Source organism: Argiope bruennichi, chromosome 5 (genome assembly GCF_947563725.1).
Source record: "Argiope bruennichi chromosome 5, qqArgBrue1.1, whole genome shotgun sequence".
In the NCBI taxonomy this organism is placed as follows: domain Eukaryota; kingdom Metazoa; phylum Arthropoda; class Arachnida; order Araneae; family Araneidae; genus Argiope; species Argiope bruennichi.
Window position 1 is genome coordinate 33,367,144 of NC_079155.1, and position 26,713 is coordinate 33,393,856.

At 26.7% G+C, this 26,713-nt stretch overlaps 1 protein-coding gene across 1 annotated transcript in view; it reads right to left on the reverse strand.

The window, feature by feature from the left end:
* Positions 1-26,479, reverse strand: part of LOC129968641 (protein Wnt-7b-like) — a 193,363-nt gene extending 166,884 nt beyond the window's left edge. The window contains exon 1 of the mRNA XM_056082736.1: positions 26,195-26,479. Within this exon, the coding sequence (XP_055938711.1) occupies positions 26,195-26,292 (98 nt within the window). The 5' untranslated portion in view covers positions 26,293-26,479. The remainder of the gene's footprint in view (positions 1-26,194) is intronic.
* Between the last annotated feature and the right edge of the window lie 234 nt (positions 26,480-26,713).

The window sequence follows — 26,713 nt, forward strand, 5'->3', positions numbered from 1 at the left end:
TCCATTGGCAATATTTATGCATAAAATTACATGCATACATGGAAAATGTTTTTATTCTGAATGCAATCCTGCAATCCTAACATGTTTTTAAAGTTTGTGCTTAAAGCCGAAACAACGAATATATATATATATATATATATATATATATATATATATATATATATATATATATATATATATATATATATATATATATATATATATATATATATATATGCCTTATATTGAGACAAAATTCGTGGAATAAAAAATCCGTGAACAATGTAAAACACGGTAATGAATAGCAGATTAATTAACAAGTAAAATCTAATAACGAACTTAACAGCTTTTTTATAATGTTTCAACACTTTGAAAGTCTTTTGAGAATTTGGTTTATAAATTGCTTGAAAAATTGTAAATGATGCAACATATATTATAGACATCCACATAATGGTTACGAAAAGAAAAGAAGAAATTTGTAGATTTATGCTTTTTGTATTTTATTTTGATTTATGTTGTCACCCCAACATCACGGAAAATGCACTTTGAAGAAGACGATAGAGAATCATCTGAATTTAAAAAAAGTTAATATTTAGAATTACATTATGACTGTATTTTATATACTCAAATAACTATCACCTACGAAGTAATTTAGATATATTTTAAAGTATTTCTAAAATATGAATTAAACATTTTTTCCGAGTGCCCTATAATGAACAACATAAAACTGTATATGGGTTTCTTCCTGTTGCTGTTTATTTTTTCATTAATTTTTTTTATTGTTAAACGCACAAAAAATTTTAAAAATGAATTAATTTTGATTTTGAATTTTAAAATAAGTCTACCTATCTTAGAACAAATTCCATATCGAGTTATGCAAAAGATTTATGTGAGAATCTCATAAAAAATTTCTTCCTGTTTCAATTGCTAAATAAATCTTAGGATTTAAAAAATAGTATATTAGTCAAAATGTAACATGGAGAAATGTCAGTTTAAAGTTTTCATCCCTCCAATAGTATAATATAAAATATATAAAACTAATAATAACTTTTGCAAAATGGTGGTAAACTCATTTTAAATTGCTTACCCTAAAAAATGCCAATAATTTGAGGAAATAAAATATTAAACTTGTATAATGTATGTATAAGAAATATGAAAGAAAAGATCAAAATTTCCTAAATCTTAATTTTAACAGTTTTAGAAAATTAATTACATAAATGCTGATTTCATGCACAGCTCCATAACATAAATTCGCATCATACACAGAGATATTTATACTTTTATATTCATTAATTTAAAGGCCTTATATTGTACATGATGAAAGTGTATAGAACGCTAAATTAAAACTTATATTCTTATAAAGAAGAAATTTAAAATTTACCTTTTTATACATTCGACGCATTATTCATACGTATAACGTGTCTGAAGTGAAAACTCCAATCATAAATTTGCTTAAATAAATATCTAAGGATTTTAACAATAATGGAGTCTGGAACTTTTTACCATTCTTTATTCTCCTATTAGGAATTGATAAAAATTAAATAATTAAATAAAAAATACAGCAAAAGTTGTGCATTTTTGCAAGTACATTTCGAATGATTCAAGCTTTCATATGAGACAATTAAAAATGCCGGTATTTTTTTGTTTTATGTTACTAAGTCGCCTTAATCGAATAACAGGAATTCACGTTTTACTTTTTACTATGTTTAGAGCCGATTATCTCACGCATAAAGTATATTCTTTGAGAAAAAAATATAGGTGGTAAAGGAGACACTGAACTTTTCCAGCGTTCTTTCTGTTTACAAACAGAATTAATCAGAAAGAACTTTCTAGAAAAGGTTACATTAATTAAGGTTGTCGGCTCAAATTCCACGAATATTTTTTTCTTTTATTTTTTACTTACTAAACCATAGCTTAGTTTCCAAATGAATAAGATTGTAAAGGTTCTTATCTGAAAAATTTGCTCTTTCTTCTAGCAACAGCCTTCAGCGCAGAACGTGTTTCTTGCTTAACACACTGACGACTTCTCTAATTCTATCTACGATTTATTCAGAAATTGAAAACCTAAAAAAAAATCTCAAACACACTGTTTCAATTTCTTTTTATTATTTTTTATTTCTCGCTTTTCGTAAGCTTTTAATTATTGTGGCTTTTTTGACCATTTGGTTTCATTTCATTGATAAGAAGTGACATAGTTGTCAAGTTGAATGAGTCTCAATATTTCATCGATAGCATCTGACATTTGAGATACAACAATCACGCAGTGCAGTTGTTTTATAAGTCGTTTCTACGTTTTCGGTAATCATCCGTGACGTGTCAAGCTTCTCAAACGGTTGTTAAGTTATTTGGGTCTATCTGTTTTAGCTTTTACTGACTTGCATTTCCGAGAGTTGTTAATCGTTTTTTTCGATTAGAAAGCTAAACTTAGTCGAGGAACCACACACGAATTTTATTAGCTTATTAAACAATAACAACTGTTTACATTAATGACAGTTTATAATTGAAAGAATTTTCGATTAATTGATTTAAGTGTATGTTTATCTGATTTTCCCCAATAATTTTGAAATTCGGCGAAATTAGTTATCTTTGCGCTCTCGTGAAGTATTATTTTTTTGGTTTTAAACATATAGTTCATCTTTATTAAAAATACCATATAGGATTTGCCATGAATCCTGTCATTAAGCAACTTTTTATATCTTTTCATTTATTCAACCATGCTATCGTAATTCCTTTCTTTTCCTTCATTTCCTTTGCTGTAAAATAATGTTATGCATTCTTAGTTTATAAATAATCAGGATTGCAACTGAAATCTGGTAAAAAGAAATTCCCTGAGGGTTCTTGTGTATGAGCAGTAAGTATAAGAGGAAACGCACGAATAGCACTTACGAATTACAATGGAGTAAAAATGCACTCATAGCTTTAATCAGTGGTAAAAGGCAAAGCAAAGTAAGCAACAATTCATCATTACTTGAAATAATATTATACTAAATGAATGTTTATATTTACAAAGAGAAAAAAAAATCATTTTTTTTTATTATTCCCTAAAGTTCTGCAAGACAAATTCACATATTAAGAAAAAAAAAAAGACATTGATCATGCTCTCAAATTTAAAATCACTCAGTATTAACGACTCGAATGAAACAAACAGATAATAACATTCACACTAACAAACCATTTAAAGATTACTTAAAGCAAAGCATCACACGTTTTTTTTGAAACTCATACAAAGAAACCCCGTCTCTCTCGATACCGTGGTAACCCCGATAATGATTAAAAAATAATTTAAACTAGTCTTATGTCAAAAACTATTATTTGGTTTGAAAAGTCCCAATTTTTTCCCTCTTTATTTTTTTAAAGTTTGAAACCCTATTTTTGTCATTTCTAATCAATGGCAATGAACATTGTTGTTCAGACTATTTTAGTAGATATTTTCTTTATACTAATGTATTTAAAATTTTCGGAAGTAATAATTAGGCTGAAATTTTCTTCTATTATTTTGATATTTTATAATAAAATGCTAGATTTTCGGAGAGAGTCTGCGCATATTTGCATATTAACTTATTTCTTAACTTAAAATGAAAAAAGTAAAAGTACTAATTCATGTATTTTGAAGAATGAGATTTAATGATAAAAAAAATTGAATGATAAAAATATTCGGTACTGATCTATACAAATTTAGTCTAAAAAGAGACTTCAGAATGCTTTTGATTGCTTATTGCCTCACAACAATCCTTATATATAGGTAAAAAAACCTTCACTAAAATAAATAATTATCTGTTATAATTTATTTCCGTTCAAATGCGTTTACAACAAATCTTATTTTTTCGGCAGAAAACTATGTTTAAAAAATTAATTTTGCTTTTATATTAAAACTGAGATTAATTCCATAAGAATTCTTTTTGCAATTAAATGTACTAAAAATATTAAAATTTCTGTAATGGAGGCTTATTAGATAAGAACACTCTTTTAAGTGATTTTGTTTAAATGTCTGTATTTAATGGAGTATTATGACAAGAAAGCAATAGAAAGGGAATTACGCTTAAGTTCTTATTTTTGTTTACAAACGTCACATTTCTTTTTTATTTATACAAGGTTTTTCATTTTAAGTTTGAAAAAAATTATTTAGCTATACTGGTAATATAAATATATCAATTTATAGCTGGAACAATATAATTATTACATTTAAATGCATTGGTTTGCTGCAATAAATATGTTTCTGTATTTTTTAAACAGTGGAAATTAATAATTTTAATTGCAAGTAAAAACATTCTGTGTATATATATATAAAAAAAATATTTTAAGAGAAGGTCTAAAATGTAATGCAATATTTGAGCAATGCCCAAAAAATGCGATATCATTGCGTTTAAGAATGCTATTAATAGTAAACGAAAAATACGCAATGAAAAATTCTTTGAATTTTTATCTGATATATTCAAAACTGGATTATTCTTTCTTTTCTTTCATTCAAGGTAAAACGAAATGAATCTTATAATGTTTTAACAAAACAAATTTTCAATTAATTTTTGAAAATTATGCATGACATTACAAAGGCCATTTTTGTAAGTTTATTAAAAGTATGCAAGTGATTAATTAGGAAACAACGCATTTGTTTTAATCACAAATTATGTCACTTAAATAAAAGAAAATCGAATTTTAATCACCTTAAACGCATATTTAATAGCTTTGGAGCGGTCTAATAATGAAGGTTTTTGAAATAAGATAACGATAAAATGTAATAATAATAATAATTTTGCTATTCAAAATTCTTTAAAACTTTTCTTGAAATATTTCAAAATATTCATTTTCATTTTCCCACCTCTTTAATTTTCTTATTTAAGCTATTATATACAGATTTAAAGCTGTTCGTAATTCATTTTCAAAATAATAAAACTATCATTAACCAACTTTTACTATTAATTAGAACTTTTGATGTCATTGACCTTAATCTACTTAAAAACCTATTGCGGAAATATCTGAACTTAATTAGTAAATTAATTTTGTTATAAATAATTTGAATTAGACCTATAGAAAGCAAAAAAATATTCTTAATTTCCACATTTTTTTTATCAAATCTGTTTTGGGATCTTTTTAGTACATTTTATGATTTACAAGAAAAATTTAATAAGAAATTCTAAGATGATTAAAAATAATTCAAAAAATTAGAAGCGCCATGCTAAACAGTATTTTATGAGATTTGTTATATTTATTATTCCCAACGTAACAAAAAAAAATTAGAAGAGAGAAGAAAATTGCAACACATTTCCAACAAATTTTTTAAACTCAAGATCCTCTACACAAATTTTCCATATTGCAGATAATTTATAATAGATTGATTTAATAGCTTAAAAATAACTATTGCTTAAAGAATTAATTTTAGTTTACCAAACTTATTTTATTTATGTATTTCAGAAACTTAAGCTACAAGACCTCATTTATACTGCATGAAATTTCTACTTCTGTAAGTTGTTTTGCTGAGAGGTTTCTGGATGCATGAATGAGAACTTTGAAAGAATGATTTTATAACAATAATAGAAGAGGATTTCACATCCTCCCATTGTCACCTGAACTCACTAAACATCTCCAAAGATACAAATTATAATGAAAATATAATTTGTTATAGTGCTTTCTGGGTTAGAAGAATTTTAATATTAATAGGGCCGAAATTTCAAATAAAGTCTTACATTTTCTCCCACTTAAAATGTTTACTACGATTATGTGATATAACCCTCTTTTCCACGTTGTTATATGTTTCAAACTATATATTATCTATTTAAAATCATAATCATGGAACTGCACTAAACTACCAAGGTAGATGCGAAAACACTTATTACATTTTGAAAAATTTGTTTTCTCAATTCTTAGATAGTAAATTCGATAATTCTTTGCCAGAAAAAATACATGAAGTCAAGTAAGGCTGTTAAATATCCTTATAAAATTCTAAATGTTAAACCTTTAATCAAATGTCATAAATTACATTCCTATAGAGATATTAAATGCGTTTAGAAGAATTCCAATGTTTCGGAAAAATAACCAAAACCAACTCTGATAATTTTATAATCATATAAGCAATACTTATGAAATTGTCATTAAATGTGGAACTGATGAAAATATGAGGAATCTATTAGTTCATTAGTTAATGGCGATAAGAAAAGAACGATATACAAAATGGAAATATTGTAGACGTGGAATCAGAATGATGTGTGTTACAAAAATAAGATAAATTTATTATTTTATATTAATGAATATAGTATTCCACCAGTTAAAGTAAAATGATGTACGACATTGCATATGATAATGATCCATTGTATATTACTTATTAATTAAAATATTAGAATAGATCTCATTATATTCTTTTTGTTCAAAAGCACTGTTGCTTCACACTTAAATTTAAGATAAAACAAAGATGGTTAAAAAAAATTATGTCAAAAGTAAATATAAGGGATACAATCCGTTATATACATTTTATATATTTCGAATTATGCTATTTTAAATTCATGAATTTGTTTTGAAATAAATTCTTACATTTAAAACAAGAAATCTTATTTTATTTGCTTTGTTAGGGAGTTTTGATTAATTATTATTATAAACATTTTTGTAATGAAAATTATTCGCTTACTGTCTCAACTTAAATTATTTCCTAGCATTAAAGATTTGTTTGAAATATCTGAGAAAAATCTTATAATTTAAACATGGAAAATAAATACAATAATAAGAAATGTTCTCTCAATTGAAAAGTTTTACAAACTAATAATTTTCAGCTACATTTATCCTGCTACATTGTAAAGACAGACAAATTAAAAAATGTCAATTCAACGAAGTTCAAAATACGTCGATAATTTTCATTTGTTTATTTTTTTTAATAAATTCATCTCGGTAAAGAATTAAGCGAGCAAAGCATTTTTTAATTATATATACAGTTTCAAAACAGGAAAAGTAAAAACAGCTACACCTCAAAAGACTTTGTTTCGTGGAGTTAATTATTATTTTATTATTCATTACGATTCTGACCAGGAACGTCGTTCGGTTATTTCTATTTCCTTTTTTTATATTAATAACGTTTCAGAAGCTATCTGTTATCAGTTTATTGACAGAATTCAGCGACCAGTCGGGCCATTTATTCATTTAAATTCCTCCTTAGTCTTGTAAGAAAGACTCCGAGCGATCAGCAAGATAAGTCGCTGCAAAAAAAGTGTCGTCAGAAATGTTATAACACATTATTATACGTTTCTTTTTTTTTCCAGAAATAAAATATGGTTTCTACAAATGGTTTGTGAATTTAGAAAAGATTTGGTTGATTATGTATGTAAATGACTTGTATATAACTGGTGGTGTGATAATGCTCAATTAAGCATAAAAAAATACTGAACTGACTGTCACAGAAAAGCAAATGGGAAACCATAATTTTTGAAACACACGCATAAAAAAATGTGATGTTAATCACGAAGTATATAAACTTTCTCGAGATCGACGTGACTGCTGCCATCTCATAATTTTGATCTTAGATTTGTCTTTATTTCATTTCATACAGTAGCTAAGTCATTCAAACAATCTTTAGGGATTATTGAGATTATTAAGCAACATAATTTTATTTCTTACTACTAATACTACTCATGGGTGCAATTATGTATAAAAAAATTCTCATTTTTGTATCGAATTATATTTGATTATTAGATTTTGCTTGTTATATTAATGTCACGTTTTGAAGCAGCAAGAGAACAGCTTTGGAACAAACCTTTTCGATGGCATACAAATAATGAAAAATTTAAATTTAATATTATTAGTTTATGAACCAGTTTTTAAAAAAACTCTAAGATTTGGAAAAATATTTTTTTACCCTGTTTTCTTCTTACATTTATATAGTACGGTTTAGAAAATTTTGAATAAATTTTTATAGTTTACTATTATTATGAGAAATAAAGATTAAATTTTTTTTCGATACACAGAAAAAAATTATTTTTTCAATGTTTACCAAAATATATTTTGAATTTATCAAAGAAAATGAATACATTCAATTTGCTTATAATCACAGAAATTTACATTAATACACAAAATGCAGTTTAGAGTCCATTCCAAATTGCATATTTTTAATATAGCTGTTTTTGCAAATCATTATAAAATGGTTTTAAAGTGTCATTTTTTCTAATATTAATTGTTACATTACAAATAATTTGTAATCGGATGGATTGGAGACGACAGGAACTGTTTCAAATATGCATGAGAAATTTATAAAACAGTAGAGAGTTTCCAATTAGTTAATAGTGTACATCTGATCTATTTTGAAGCAGCAAACAGTAACTTATAAAATTTAATGTCTTTCAATTTTATTAAAAAATTTTATTAATTTAATAAAACTTTAAATGCATCACGTTACGTCTGCAGTTAATAGTTGATTTTTAATTTATTTAACTTTCTATGATAATTTGTCTTAAATAATTTAATAGACTAGAGCTTAAAGCAGAATAATTCTGTCCGAACTAATCTTGACTGTTATAAATTGCAAAAATATTTTTAACATTGCGTTAAATTTATCACACCTTTTCCACGGGATATGAATACAAATTAAAATTTTAATCTCTACTATAGAAAATTTACATTCGAGTCTAAGCTAAGTCAGAAACAAATTAAGAATTTTTTGGTCTTAAATTATACCATCCTGCTGAGAAGTATATCTCCCCTGAATAAATACAGAACTCATTAGAGAGATTCACACGAGGAATAAAATACCTACTTTTTTCATTAAATCTGAGCTACGAATAACGATCTACTGCGAGTAAAAATGTGAAGCGCCGAATTCTGAGTAGAAAATGTGAAACGTTTTGTTACTTTTACGATTTTAAGTATATCTCTTAATTACAATATTTTTGTTACAAATTATGTAAAAAGTATAATCTGCAAACTTTAAAATTATTTCCGGTTTAAAAAAATAAAAGGTTTAAAATTTCTATTCTGAAATATCACAGTGAATTTTAAATCAGATAGTTAATGAAAAAATATCAATCGGTGCGTCTTTTCGTTCATCTAGTTGTCTATCTTAATGCAGTTCTTTATTGTACCAGCTTCTTTTTATGTATTTTTTTTCTATTTTCCGATCATGCGATTTAGAGATAATCATGTTAATGTGAACGTGTGTTACATTTAGAAAAAAAATTATGTGACTGACCTGAAATTTAAATTGAAACGGTGTTATCTCAAGTTAGACTTTCGCAGTTTTAAGATACCAGGTGATAACTTATTTGATGCATAACTTCCTACGAGTATACGGAACGGAATAAAGGTTTGAATGCATTATACTGCATGTGTTTAAAAACAATATGAAAAGTAATAATCTGGTTCACATTTTTGGTTAGTATTGCATTTGAAAAAATTTCAAAATTTTTTTAATACAAAAAGTTTCCCAACTTTAAAAATTAATCCATTCTCTCGAGTAATATATTAGCTGGGATTATACATCGGTAGTGTCTTTTCATAATTATCCTTTATTTTTTATTGTATAATTAAATAAAATTAAATATTTTTGTCTTACTAGCATAATTAAATAATCTGATTTAAATTTTACTTTAAATGAATCTATTTAATCTTAACAACATTTTTACATTTCATTACTGTCTGTTCCATTGAAACTCATCGGATTTTTATTGAAATTTGAAAGACATATAATTTTTCTTATGTAATTATTTGATGGTTGTAAAAAGTGCATTTAACTAATGAGACTTAGCAAAGATTACTCGTATGAGTGAATGGGCTTGTGTTAATGAAATTACAGTATTGCGAGAAAACGCTTGTGCGCGAGTATCTTCAATTGAATTACACAAAACTGATTATGATCCCAAAGGTTAATTTTTTAGAAATATTTCTTGAGAAAAATGCAGCTTGAAAGTTATATAAGTGCAAATTGATAAATTTGCTTTATTTTCTAAAAATGAAAAAAAAAAAAAATATGCCTAGGATTTTTTCGAAACTTAAAATTACTATGCAAAAGTTCAATGTCTATGTTTATGATTTAAATAAAGTATTTAATTTCAATTTTGCAAATATTGTAGGATAAAATATGACAATATTTTACAGCGGAAGTGTGTAGTATACAGATTTTGAAGCAAAATACATGTTTGTTAATTTATTAGCTTTAATGAAATGGTTTTATATTTATACTTTATGATATCCCATTTGGAGATATCCTTTTTATAACCATAATCACACTCTGTCTATCCCGCTTCGTTCTTAGACATAGGAAGAAAAAAAATTGAATAAACTATCTGTTCAGCCGCACCTGGATAATAGTGGTTGAGTCTTAAGGGCCTTTATCGACCACTGTGGTATCGGTTTTGTAGGAGGAGCGTCCCATCATCGGTAAATGGTAGTTATCTTATTATATTCACCAAGGTGATCAAAACTAACCTCCATACTTCAAACCTTCATTAACAAAAATCATTACAAAGCAAAATTAGTATTTTTAGTCATTTATTTTTGCCATTTCATATCATCAATTCCTGCCACTTCTGCAGATTTTTCAGTCGTCAGATTCATTTTTTTTCTTTTGAAGCAATTTCATTTGTCTTTTTTTAGCTTCATTATTACCGTTGATATTGGAATAGTGGCTACAGCTACTTGAAGTAACATTCAAGTAGCTGTAGCCACTATTCCAATCCTTCCAATCATCAATCATCCATCTACTATTCCAATACCAGTATTTTTTCTCAGTCATAATAAGCTGTCTAATATTTTTTGTTTCCACAATTATGCTTCTTTTGAAAATATATCTATTAACCGTTTAAATAGGATACAACAATACAAGAAATCATCTATAAGGATACAAGGAATTTCTTATATTAAAATATTTCCATATAAGAAAGGCACAATTGGTTCAGATATCTGAAACTTTTAAAGAAATGGCTGAAGAATATTAGCAATAAGAAAGAGCTGATTTTAGTTGGAATCAATTTATCCTGACAAGCATTTATAATATTATGGCTCGTGATAGAGTTTTTTTTATTGAAATCTATATATTTCTTTATGTTGTCATGTAACTTTTAGAACATATTTGCAAACATTGATATTTTCTACCCAGAGACAGAACAAACCGTTTATGGAAATTCAGAAGAACTTGTAGCTACCAGTAAATCGGAAATGTCCGCACCGAAACGCTCCATGGATTATGTGTAGTTCAGAACTACGTAACCTAATATTTTACCCTCAGTTTCGCATGAAAGCTAATCTTTGATGTATTTTAAAAATTTTATCTATCAATACTAATTTGTAAAGTCACTGCATGTTCAAACTTTATATAACTTTTTTAAATTTCTCAAACAGTTCTTAATCTGTAGTTTGCCTTAAAAATACTGAATTCCAATATCTTGTGGAGATTCTATTGGTTGATTCTCCCATATTTCACAATAAGATGCATTTGGAATTTTATGGAATGCGCTTCAAAGCTTCATTAAAGCATATTACAAATTTTTTATTGTTTAAAGACTTTTTAAGATATTGTTGGAAAAAAATAGAACTAATTCGTAACAAATAACGCATGATATTGTTGTACTACCTAACGTACATTTTTTTGGCTATTTCGCTATTAGTGAACATAAGTGAAAATATTTCCGATATATCATTGAAGGCATTAAACGACGAAAGTGGCGTTACAAGTTTAATGCTCATAAAAGTTCAGCTTTAAATGATTATTCCTGAACTAAAAAGTTCGATATTGGTTTATTTTCGGACATCAAATTTAATACGTTGTCGAACTTGACGTGTCATCTACTCCTGTATTCCTTTTAGATACTAAGTCTAATATCAATGATGACTTATCTTTGAAATGGCATGTATATTTTTCTCTTTTTGGGATGACTAATAAATACCTGTTATTCCATATAACTTAACTTTATTATTTTCTTACAAAGCCAGCAATACGCAGCAAAGGGAATTTGCTGGATTTCTCTACCCTATTCAGAAAAGTCAGGATTTACATTTTAATCCGCCCAATACGGATTTTGAATAACACATTGTTTAAAAAAAAATTCTTTAAGGTACTCTTCATAAGCTCACAATTTCTCAAATAACAAACAAACCATTCAATAAACTCACGTGTGAATGACTAGCCACCACCGCGATGCTACCACAGACTGAATATTGCTATTCCCACCTGAGAAATTTATTCTTTTCTCTCGTATAATTTCTGCAATCTCGCGCATGCTCATTAGCTGAAATTCGGAGATTTTATGGAAAGAGAACCACTGCCTTTTAAAACGAAATTAAACAGATTTGTAATAAAAAAAAGGGGGGGAACGAGTAGAAAAGGATTGAGTTTCTGCGATTGCACAATCGCAATTGGTGTTGTTTCGTTTTAGGAATTTTTGGCTATGATATTTTATTCTTTCAATGTTTAGAGATCTACATTTTTAGATAGAAAAAAAAAAGAATTAAACTTAAAATTATCTGTACTTTCCTGGTTTTTATAGATATTTTCAAATTTCCCTGCATTTTCTCTGTTTTTTTAGAGGGTTTTTAAATTCCCTGTATTTTCAGTTCTTTCGGTGCCGTGGAAATTCTGATATTGCTTTTCATCGTAATTGCAATTTGCTATTTCCTTTATACTTTGTTTGAATGCTTTTGATTCCTTTGCAATATACTATAATTCAATTTAATTTTTCAAAAGAATTCTCTTTGGTAACTCACTGCCGAACTTTTGTTTTAAATTTATTTTTTGCACTTTTAACGATGATATTATTTATCCTATTATTACATTGCTCGAAAGGTTGACTGCTTCCTGCGCATTATTAAATTAATAAATTCTTGTTATATACAAATCTTATTATAGAACAGTTTCAACGTTGGAAGACAAATAATATCAATTCAAATTTTAAAGCCCAAATTGCCTCTTTTCAGATAAATTGTCATATAAAATTTATTTAATCCTTTAAAATCGTATTTTGTTAATTTAAAGATACAGACACCCATTATTATTATGTTATTAACATAATATACTTAAGGGATTTCACAGTATAAATAAAATCATAATGTAAACAGGTTATTAACTCTTAAGGCATTTATATGATATTTAAGATAGTAACATTTGTATTTTTTTCAATTCACATTTTCTTTCCTATATTAAATTTTACTATAAAAGATTTCAAGTTTCAAAGTTATTTTGCACAAATAATGAAATGAACTAAAAGATTAATTCCTAGATAATGGCGAATTTATTATGTATTAAAAATTAAAAAAAGACTAATGAATTCTGTACTTTTGGTTTATGGGACTATAATTTGAGTTTCAATTTTGAAATTGAGATGTGAATATCATTTTAGAATGATTGTATTTTTCCTTACCATATTAAGCAGAAAGTTACAAATGGCGATGTGACGGCATGAATTGACGATGAATGGAACATAATTTTTTGGCCTGATGTGTAATAAAAGTTAAAAATCAATAAACATGGCCTGAAAGGAAAAAAAATCTATTTTGGTCTATTTGAATTTGAAGATTACACACGCTATCATTCTTTTGTTTTAATTAAATGAAAATTTACAATGGGTTGAAATATGCTGACAGGCAAAAATATGGCTAAATAGTCATTCAATAAATCATTTGATTATGGCACGACTTTCTTAAAACTGCATTTTACTTTAAATGTTGCCAGCTTCCCCCTTCCAAAAAAGAATAAATGATGAAAAATGAGAGAATTTTACTTCTACAAATGTATTAATTGAATTGTAATATCTCTGGATCTTACTTTCTAAAACACAAGTTAGTGTAATTATATCCTTTTGAAACTAAAAAAGCAACATTTTATCAACCTTTCAACTTTTCCAGAATAAAATTTGGTTTTGTGTCTTCTTTTAATCTTAAATGAATTAGAGAGAAATTAATGATTCGCCATTGACTTTCCCCAGACCTTTAATATACAGCAAACAAAAATAATCAAGTTTCGAAAAAGTGTTTCAACTATGCTTTAAAGTTGAGATACTGTAATAAAATTCGCAATTATTAATGCTCGCGGAAAGTATTTAAAATGAATAAAATATATGAAGTAAAAAAAAAATTAGCTACTAAATATGAAAATGTATGGTCTAATTACATTATTATCTCCTTCTAATTCAGATGCATTAATGTAGCTTTGGCCACACCGAATATGGAAATAAGTTCATATTGTTTTTTTACTGCCCTAATCATGTATTATACGGGTTTCTTCAAATGCGAGGGTAAAAAAGATAGATAAAATATGATTATGCTAAAATTTATCCTTGGTTTTTTCAGTCATTCATATTTGTCAGGTATATTTTCTTCCTTACTATTACGTAAAGATGGCAGTGACAAGAAGAGTTGATAAGGATGATAGTTAATAAAACACTTCAGAAAGAATGTTATCTTGAGCTACGCAAATTATTAAAATAATTATTCCCAAGTCAAACGTTATCTATGAACTAAATTCATCCACAGTTTTTTCGTGCTTATTATTTCAAAACAGTTTTATCAGTTTTACTAGACACATTCGTTATTCTTGAAAATATTTTTGCTATCTTTCTTAATGTTTTTTTTTATTCCAATAAGATTCCAATATTATAACTTTTAAATTAATACATAATAAGTATGTAGATCTATGTTGCGAACCTGATTTGCAATCTGAGATATTTTATTTTCATTTCATTTTGCTAATATCTTGCTTCATTTTATAATTAATTACTAAACAGACGCAGCCATTTTATAATTAAGTATAAGATATTTCGTAGGATAATAAAATATGTTTTAAAAATGTCAAAATTATCAATTTTACGGAAATTGTTATTTTCACATTCTATACGAAGACTTACATCTTCATTTCTCTCATAGCATGATTATCAGATTTAAAGTTCTGATTTCTTGAAATGCTATTTTGCAAACCAATTGAATTTTAAATATATTTATAAATATTCTGCTTTAAAATAAAAAGTGTCGCAGAATAACTAAATATGGTTTTTGCGTCATTAGACATTAATAATACAAAATATAAAAGCATCTACAGGAAGAAATGCAGTATTAAACATTTCGAATTTAATGGCCACTATATAACAGCTCAGATTAAATTTAGGAGATATTTAGGGTCATAGTTAACAAAAATAAGTGAACTTCCTGTGTTGAAATGATTCTATTGTGTTATTAATTAAATTCTCCGAATGGAAATCGTAATCTATTTTAATAAAAAATATTCTTATATAGATAAAGATTATATGTATATTCCTTAGCAAATTCATACTTGTTATTTATCCAATTTGAAATATCTGCTACAAGCAAAATTACTATAATTTTTAGATGAAACAAGTTATAATACAATCGATTGTGGCTAAATGACAGTAAAAATTGATCGAATGTTTTAGCATCTAGAATTGAACTTAGTTCAAATTATATTTTGTCAACTACATGCCCCACGTATTATGAATTCTACATTGTATAACGGTGATTAATCGGGAATACAAGTATCCCCCATCTTGACTTTCTATTTTCGAGCTCAAGAATTTCTTTGCGCGTTTATTTTAAGATATCATTTTTATTGTTGGATATAATCCTCATGATATCTGCCACTTTATTTCTTTAATGATATAACTTTTCATTTCGGCAAATTATCCAAATCTAGTATGGAAAACCTATTGCAACATTTAATGATTTTTAATTTTTAAAACTCTCTACCTTTAGAATTTTCACGTCGTAGAGATTATAAAGGCCATCATCTACTGAAAATCAAAAGCTTTTCTGTAATTTCACTACTTTAGGAAATATTGATGTAAAGTTTTAAAGAAAATATTAATAATTTATTATAATTCTAATTCTTATTGAAAGCCCTTGTCATAAAAAAGACATGAATTAGATCTTTTCAAAGCGATTACGATTTTCTCATAAATGATGTTTGAGGACCCATGATAAATAAATTATAAAGTCTTGACTTTAGGACTGCAGGATTTCAAGTCCGAAACCAAATTCTACCGAAAGACTGATGTTTAAGTATATATGGTGCACATTAAATTCGGTGTCAAATACCTATTGTTCTGGAGCAAAAATTTGAAGAGGAAAATGTGCGCTTAGGTCTCATCTTCTTCATTCAACCATAGTTCAGAATTATAAGTATGGTTCCCAAAATAATGTCCGCGATGCTTTAAGATGCGATGCATATATAACAAAATGAAATTTAAAAACAGTTATACTTTTAATTATTATTTTATCATACTTTTAATTTTTATCTTTCGTCACACATGACGATTATTTTTACTTTCACAAGTGATTTTATAAGTTTAATTTAGAATATTTGCTTCAGTATCTTAATTACGATTAATATTTATTAGTCATTACTTAATTTGATCTTGAATTCTTACAATAGAGCATAGCAGTATGATACCAAATAAAAGTGAATGAAAATAACATACGCTTCTAAAAGAATCCATGTAAATAAACAGTATTACAAATTTTCAATGATTACTATTAACTATAGTGATGCAAGAATTTTAAATATTTATAAAATGAAATTTCATTTATATTTCCAATTTACTTAAAAATTAACAAACTGTAAAAAACTTGTCTTAAACAAACAAATAAAAAATGCTATTATGGAAGCGAAATGAATTATTTGTTTTCGATTATTTCCTTTTTTATAAAAGACTGATTGTGAGGACATAATTTAACAATAAAAACCCTATAAATAATTAAGGCTAAAACTCAATCTTCATGGCAAAGTGAAAAAAAATGGATCGTTACCTAAAAGAATAAACAATCGTTTTTTCCCCCAGATATGACTTGATTATAAATGAATGGTGGACCGAATAATTACTCATAATACGATGACTTCGTGCAAGGCCATAATTAGTTTGCAATGACAAATAAATCATTATTGAACAAAAGTAAAAGCTAATGAACTCAAAAGGACTTCCCATGATAGACATAAATTTAATAAAACTCATAAATGTGCAACCACTTTGATAAAATGTATGTAGGTCTAAAGTTTAAAATGTGGGCTTTATATGATGACATAGCATCCAGTGACATAAATTTCTTTCAGAAGAAGATGAAACATCGTTAAGGAGCGGTTTCGTATGACTAAGCATGTTCAGTGATAGAAGTATCTACTTAACGTATTCTTTGTTGAAGAAGAGCATGCATACATCTAACTGGAATAATTACGCTTCTTATGTAAACAAATTTATGCGTGTCTTTCATGTAATGAATGCAGAATATGAAAGTTGAAAATTTATTAGTGTATTCACTTATTGAAGGAGAGCAATTGATTAATGGAGTTTAATAAATTACATGGACGTGAGAAAGGGCGCGTTAGACTCGGTAACCTGCTAGCCAAGCTTAATGCCTGCTGCTTTCATTGTAGACAAATGCCACAGTTTATCATATCATAGTATCAAAATAAGGGTTGCTCTTTTACTCGAGACTTACTACAGTGAGGAAATTTCGCTCACAAAGGTCAAAGAAAAAGAGTAAATATTAATAAATTAAATGTGACACCTTTTTTGTGGCTTTTGATGAATTTGATCAAAGACAAAAGACTTGAAATCGAAAACAAACAAAATTGCGATTTAATTCATTATACTGTAATAAATCAATAGTTTCCGGAGGCTGAGTTATGACATGTTTAATATATATCTGGCAATTATATTTTTTTATTTATTGTCGAAAGTTCTACCACAGTTGGTCGGAACCTACTTTTTTATAAATAAATCGATATATTTTTGCCTTAGAGTATTTGCTGTTTGAAGCAATTTTTAAAGTTCAAACCGGAATTTTTCAAGAAAAATTAATAATATTCCTTTTATTTGCTAACGTAACTGCCTATACTACAGATTGCCTTTGTATATAAGGCATTTGATACTGCAAGGTTTAAATTTATCGTTTAGGTCAATCTGCTGAAGTTTCTTGAATGACGTGATTGTAAATAGTTTGAAGAATTTTTCAGAAAATTAATAGCCCAAAAGATTGTTATTGAATATTTTTTTTTCTCTTGCATTGGTTTAAAAAATATGGTTTCAAGCAAGACACATTTATTTTCTTTTTATTTATCACTAGCAATAAACTGCTCATAAATGTTCCAAAAGTGTAATAATCAGAAAAAAACTATTAAGCAAAGTATACTAAAATTATAAAAGTTGATTTGATGTTAATAAGCATGTAAATACGGTCATCAACAATTCATTTTTGTGGTTGAATTTTTTAGTAACCTTTTATATCCTGCTGAATAACAATAATTTAAAATTTGTGCAATGAAAAGGTATGCTTTATGTCTTTGTCAACGGATTTTCTAGTCATTTTTATTTTGATAGAAATCATTTTTAAAATTTTACTCAAACGCATTGATTGATTTAAAGCATAGTGAGAGAACAAGAAGTATATGTAATTTTCTATAAAACTCCTTCGACACTTACAGCATTTATAAGACTTAAAATGTCGAGTTCAATCAAATAAATTATCAATATAAAATATGCGCTAAAAATGCATGTTTAAACGCATGGCATTTTGATTTTAATCTACAAAAGAATTATTAACTCATTCATTCTATGGTAACAATCTTAAAAGAAAATACTTTGTTAGTGTCAGACCTTTGGATTTAAAACGTCAAAGAAGCTAGCTTTAGATGTATGAGGTGAAAAAATAACCAAGCCTCTTTTTTTTTCGTAGCTAGCACAATGCCCCACCTATTCGTTATTAGAGCTTCAATTGATGTCCGTGTTGATAAATCTTAGTTGATACAAGCAAAACTTGTTGTTCCTACGTCTAACAAAATCGTAAGACGCCTACTCGAAAGACCTGCACATGTCCGGGTAACGTCAAAAAAACCTTTGTCAGTCTTTTATACTTATCTAAGGTGCAGTTCTATTGAAGCTTGCAGAACAAGCAAGAGAGTTTCGTATAGAAAACTGAATATTTAAATATGACCGCCAATCATCTGGAATTCAGAGAGATAAAAACTCGTTTACAATTTTTGTTACGTTAGAAAACACGTTATGATTTAATTTATTTAAATTATTATTATATATATCTCATCATGTTCAAACGTAATATTTAAATTCATTTGCAAATAGTATTATTTGATATAAAAATGTAGAAGACTTAAAATGTATAAAAAATACTGATTATTTAGGATTTGATTAGGCGCAAATTTAAAATTCATTCCCTTCATCTAAAAAGATGAATATAAAATGTAATGATGGTTATTATGATGATATTAAATAGACATTTACTTATATTTAAAAATAAAAATCTTGATTTAAAAAAAAACGTGTTTCTTCGGTTATTAGCTATACAGTTTTATAAAAAGACTTGCGCTTTGTTAAAATACAAAAAAGAAAAAAAAATATTAAGATGTATTAAAGAGTGTTTTCGCTTTCATATAATTCACAATATATTTAATAATTTACATAACGTTACAAATGATTATATTTTAAGATTAATTAAAATGATAATATGTATATAATATATATATACTATAATATATATATATATATATATATATATATATATATATATATATATATATAAATAATATATATATATATAACATGTTGTTATACAATTTTAGAATAAAGCAGATAATCACTTTTGGGAATATATCTATAGTTTCAATTTAAACAGGTTTTTTTAGCTATTTCCATCAAATAATTTTGTATAAACCCTACTTTAAAAACAATTATTTAAAATCACTTATATAATAAAATATTGCATAAATATTAAGTATTCCAAATAAGAAATATAGCTAATTAATTGATGTTTTGCTTCCTTAATTTTTTTAAATGAGGCTTAACACATCGATATTGAATGTAAAGATTCCTTTTAGAAGCCAATTTCATTTTTCTTTTTCTAGATATTGCGATAAAACATTTCTTACTTACAACTTTTAATCGATTATATGAATAAATTTTAGGAAAATGCAATATAAGTGGAGATAAAACGGAATTCAAAATTTAATCTTTGTATCGCTATTATAAAGTTTCTCTTGTATTTACCACTACACAGTACAAAAAGCATCTGACAATCTCTATCTAGAACAAGAAAACTTCATTTCATAATTGATTTATTTCTAATCGCATAGTTATTTTTCTTATATATAACGATAAGCTGTCTAGAACATTTATATTTTCTATGAATTATGGTCTATTTTATTGTTTTATTTCGCTATGAACTTTTAGGATTATTATTTTATCCATTAAGCTGTTATTAAAAGCAAGCGATCGCAAAGTATGGCTATTAACTTAACCTTAATGCCGCAAAGTATTGTGAATAAAGAAAAATGTTAATTACGGGAAGAAAGACCTTCCAGTAAAATTAAATTTCTTTATTAAGTTCCAAAATTTAAATTATAAATCATGTTATTCCATTACCAGTGTACAGGGACAGTTTTTAAAGTGCATTGCAATTCGAATACATAACTAATATGTATGTCGCTGGAATCAGCAATGGTTTTCAAAATGGCTTGCTGAATGAATATTTAAATCGTCTCTTTCACAGCAATGATAAGCATGGTTTTGTTTTTTACATAAAAATTTCTCCAAAGTGTTCCGATAATAGATTGCATGAGATAAAAGGAATTACGCTAATATCGCTTTAATCATATATCTGGGTTATAAATCAAGGCCCACCTAATTTGTATGCAAAATTGATTTCTTCTATGTATTATCTTTTTTTCCCCAAGCAGTCTGATATTTGTTTTAAATTGGCTTCTGAGGATATCTGCAGCTACAAAAATCATGCTTTTACCTAAAGTTTTTGATTTATTTTGTTATATTATTCGAAAAGCTGTAAAATGCATTTAAAAAATTAATAAAGGAAATAATGTATGTAACATATAAATCAAGAGGAATATTTTATTTTTCAACTGATAAGATGAAATTAGTAAAATTTATATAAGCTATTAGCTGATGCTTCTTTGTAAAGAAATTACATAATATTTTAATTACATAAATTCTGAAATAATTACAATAAATAAAAGATTTTTAATCAATGTCTTTTTGTAATATCGTCATGTTAATAATAAAGTTCTGAGTTAAATATATCTATCATTATTAGATACAGGTATATCTTATTGCCACACTGTGATTATTCCACGATATGTTAATAAGTAGGATCTAACATAAAATAATTTCACAAAGTAAAATTTCAAAAATTTGTCTCAAAATTATCAATATAAATACAAATACTTCAAATGAATACAATTCTCTTCATAATTTAGAATTGCATTTTGAAATCAAAATCTTAAAAATACCCATCTTATTAATATCTATTAATAACAAAGATGATTATCTCTTCTTGTGTATGTTGCTATACATTGGCACTTTATAGGTCAGATTGTTTGACTTAAGCTGCAAAATTTGGCAAATATATACCTTGATAGATGGAAATGGACATGGCATGGAGAATTCTTTTTGAAATTTTAATTATAATCTTCAAATGTTAAAGTAAATTTTCCCTTTTTTCCAATAAAACCATTATCAGCTATTACTAGACAAAAATAAGATTTACACAGTTTCAAAATTTAAAAGATCATCTTTTTAATGATATCTGTTTAATAAGTGGGAAAAATTTTGGAGAATTTTGACTACTTCACTTTATTTTTTTCCTTAATTGCCAATAATAGAATCATTGTTGATATGAAGTTCAAATCATTTTCATTGTTTTATAAAATATATAATCGCGGAATTTTCTTACATTGTTTAATGTTAAAGAAGAAGGAATTCGTTTAATTTCTGTGCAGTCTACAAAACAATTTAAAAAAATGAAGTCACAATGTTGCAAAATTTAGAAGATAGATTAACCAGATATTTACGTTTTTAATAATGCTAAGATGTTTTTTCATTTGAAAGGTTTATGCACACAATAAACCGAATTAAATAAGACAATTAAAATAACACGACTTTAATGTTCTACAATTTGGTGGAATCATGGACATCAAATTATATGTAAACGATTTATCTTAAATGAAACTGTAACGAATATTTTCGGCAACTCATTCTAGCCTGATGCGATTAGTATTAAATAAAAGGTAAAATGAGTTTTTCTTTGGCAATAAGATGTTTACGAAAATGTCAAATTATGCCTGGGAATTGAACTGTAAAAAAGTAATTTATAACGGTGCATTTTGAAAAGCACTTGCAAAAGAAATTAAACGAGATTAATTAAAATTTTTGCTCTTAATAGCGGTCAGTGTTCTGGAATTTTAATCAGCACATGTATTTGAGAAAGAATAAAACTGATAGTTACAGATTAAAATTGATGTAAGACGTTTGTTCTTGAACGTAGGGAAAGATCAGAAAGGTCAATTCATATCAGAACTGACTTAGTTTCGTTTAATCTGCTAAATATTCAACACATGAAATTATATTTAATTTAATAAGTTCAATCACTGGAACAGTTATTATTAGTTACAAGAAACAAAATCTGCACAGATGATTGATTCTTATTGATATTCTGTCTAAAGTTCTTTGTTTGTTTATCTGGAATATTATAATTAAAAAATATGTAAATTAAAAGATGAACTGTGATCTCATCATAAGTTTATGCCTCATTTTCCCCCGATCTGTTATCTTGTCTTGTTTATTCAAGCAATAAAAAGAGCAAGGGATTTTTTTTTATTTAAGTTCGTAACAAGATAAATACATTTTAGCTTTTAAATTTGCAATAAACTATGCCATTTTATAATTTAAAATATTTTTAAAATTCTCAGTACGCAGTCCGTGCTATCCGTTAGTTCATGAAATTAACAAAATTACTAGAAAGTTTTAATATAAGAGATATTCAAAATACAGTTATACAGATTCTCTCATGTATTCACCTCTTGATCAAGATTTTGGAATTGATTAATTACTCGTACTTGACTAAAATTGTCTTTTAGACTAGTTTTAGAATGGTTTCTTGAATTTAAATTTAAATTTAATTCGAATACCTGTCAATGCCGAACATTTTACCATTGAAACTAATAAAACGGTTTAATTTATATTTTGTATTACAATTTTGTTCAAGAAATGCATTTGAAATAAAAGGGAATATTTCTTTTTTTGGTTATATTTTTATTAATAATATATAATTTCATTAATATATTTTCCTTATTATGGTTTTAGTTAAATACAATAGATGAGATTTAATTACAATCCCAATTTTTATTTAAAAATATAATTTACCTTACCAAATGTTTACAGCTTACATTTATCGAATTCAAATGTTTTACATCGATAAATCATTTTTTTAAAATTTATAATGCATACATTTCGTCGGAGAAAGTCTTGATACTGAACTAATTGAACTAATGTTAAAAACTCTATTGAAAATAGTAGTTAAAATTTTCTTTACCTGTTGCTTTGAAAGTAATTTATTCACTTTATCAAAATAAAACAAAAATATTTGCCATTATTTTAAAATAAAAGAACACCGATGATGAGATTTTCTCTTTAATAGATATTTGTATTAAAATTTGAGAATTCCATGGTACTGAAATGGCTGTATTTTAAGATTTAGTTTTTACTTAAATAGGTTTTTTTAGTAATTACCATTATTTGATAAAAAAAGATATCTTTCGTTTTTTATAACATTTCCGCATAAAATCTTTAGGATAACTGGCATTTCACATTAAATAGCAATTAAATATATTTTTTAATCATTTAACGTTTTCCAAGCGGAAATAAATATCTTCATTACTTCCATGTAAATTGACATACATCATTTCATAATCAATATCTTACTTGAACATCGTTTGTTAATAAAATAAGAATTAGTTAGAAATTGTCGTCATTTTTGACATTTGTTGCCATTTTTTGTGGTTATTTTTAAATAAAAAATAATTTATAATGACTTTTTCGCTTTTGGATGAAAATATTTAGTTTTAATTACAAAGATACTTCATATTTTGTTACCTCTCCATGTTTAATATCTTTAAGGGAAGTTTATCAATTTTTATCGTCTAAATTAATTTTTTTAAAAATAAAATTTAAATCATCATTTCAAAGAAATAATAAGTCTTTAAATATTCAATCAAAAAATTCAGTGCTATATCCTTACTTTTATTTTTAAAGAAAATCATTCACAAATAAAATAAAATTATGGATGAATTGCAGTGAAATCTATTATAATTTCTACGTCAATTGTTGGATAGAAAGAGTTTTAATCTGAGTAATTATTCCATCAATAGTACGTGATGTTTACAATATTTTCTATAAACAGGCCTTGAAAGTTTTTAGTCAGCAAATCGCTTTTTCATTTAAGAATACTATTATTAAATGTCATAATGTAAATGCCAATTCATTTGATTAGTTAATAATTTATCTAGTTGATAAAAACATTGAAGAATAAGAAGCACGAATAAAAAAATGATAACAATCTAAAGTCCGTTATTAGCTTTCATATAGCATTCAATTAACTAACTTCCCCTCAAACAAAATCTCTGTGTATATAAGCTGTAATTACGATATATTTCTCTGATTCTTGAGTACCAAGATTAATAAAAAGACAGTTGCAGTAATTCTTGTTGATAGTAATCAAACTAAATAAAGATATTAAGGTTTGCTATTTTATTTAAAAAATTGAAAGCATTTTTTTTTAATTCTTAAACTAATAATTAAAGTTGCAAGCATTGCATTCCAAAAATACCTTTTTTTTCTTTAGACCCATCTAAAACATCAACTGGTCACACCCTATGACAATAGAACGAAATCTTTTTCACACAATACTAATGCGATAATAATTGCTGCGGATGCGCTATCGCAAAGGGAAGTAGCATATATTTAACGAATTAGAGCGACGTCTGCTTGCTGAGCTTTCTATTAATTTATTGCGTTGACCTTTTATCTGTTGGATCGCATAAATCAAACGCTTTTCAAATGTTATATTTTTCTAAAAAAAATTTAAAAGATAAAAATGTTTAGTTTATTGATTCGAAATAATGATATGAAAATGAATATTTGGCTATATTAACACTTTTATGAAAATAGAATAAGAAAGGTATTTCTGAAAATTCATAAAAATGCCTGCATTTCAATTAATTATCTTGGCTACACTTTTCAGTTAATTTTCTAAGAAGCAAAATATCTGCTCATTAACAATAGATTAACAATAGTTAACAATATAGTTTTAATAATCATATTCAAAATATGTAGGAATCATTAAAACTATACTGATACTTCGTGACACAGTAAGTGCGCTGGGTAAAGGACGCAAATATGTTACAATAATTTAGAGAAATTATTTTAAACTCCATGTAAAAAATTAATTTCATTTTTCAATCAGTTCTATTCCTTTTATTTCAATTTCAGTTAGAAAGTACTTATGATTATTATCATTACTCTATCACGTTTGAGCAGAATTTTTTTTTGAATAGAATTTCTTTATATATAAATGTTTAAAATTTCATTCAAAAGTTTTCAATATTATATATATTTTTTAAAAATTTGTAATCCACATTTTATTCGGTTAAATGATTTTGAAAACTCTTTGAAATCCTTTTTACATTCCGAATACAAATAAATTGCTTTAAAACCCTTTTTTTCTACTAATGCAACATCTGAACAATATAACAAGAACTTTTAAAAATTCTTTCTAAGAATTTAAATATATTTTAAGGGCAGCGGAAAAAAAATCCCTGCAATCATCATAAAAAAATATACTGAAAAAGAATAACCAAGTAATTTATTGATTCTTTTTCTTAATTATCCGAATGTCTTAAAATAAAATAAAGCGACAATCTCCAATTTCGATAAACTAATAACAGATAGCGTCAAGTGAAGCCAATCGTAGATGTCAAAATGCAATCTTAGAAATTAAAAATCAAAAATGCATGAAAAATGAAAAAAAAAATGTGCCTAGTATTTTAAGAAACATGTATGAGCAATTAAAGATACTAAAAAAAAAAGAAGTTTAAAAATTCTTATAAAAAAAAGTAAAAATTAAGAGAGGTATTTAAATACACAAATTAAAAAAAAAGCAATCTGAATGAGAAAAACATTCCGATTCCAATACCAATCTAATGAGAGAATATTAAAATCGCACTACTAATAATGAAATCACAGATAATACTGTTCTTAAATGAAAAGGATAAAAAAAAAAAAAAAAAGACCTGGTTCTATCCCACATTATTTGCGAATTCTCAAACATCACTCTTCCCGTAGAAACAGCGCTCTTTCTCTCTTATCTTATCATCTTGACAGCGCACGCATAATTTCAATCCATCCAGCCTCAACAAGAAAAGAAAAAGAGAGTTGAAACATTCACTCACCTGAGGTGATCGGTGGCGTTGAGAATCAGGAACAGCAAGAGCACGCTGTACAAATGCGACAGAAGACCGGTGGTCAGCGATCGGCGATGCATGGTCATCGCCGACGTTGCCGCATCCTCCCGATTCGCCGTCGCTCGGCGGCCGCTTCGTAGGATATCCGACCCGATGATGAAAGACCAAGAGGTTGAGAGGGCTGATAAGGAAAGGACAACCTCAGGTAACCTCAAAGGTGCACGCGCGACTCGTCTCGACCACCCTTTGGATGCAGACGACGGACGATACAGCAGTCCCACAGCCACAGCAGAGAGCTCATTGGTCGACCGGACCTCTGTCGGCAGGTACAGAACGATTGGAGGGGGTGAGTGGAAAACCCCCCATTCGCATGAGAGTGCTCAGGTGGCGTATGTCTGGAGCTAATGAAAGCTCAAATGGTTCTGGGATATCCCATTGGACTATTTCGATTTGAAAAGATGATGTTTCTATTCATTAGCATGAAAAAAGAGCCAGTGGCTTGAATTT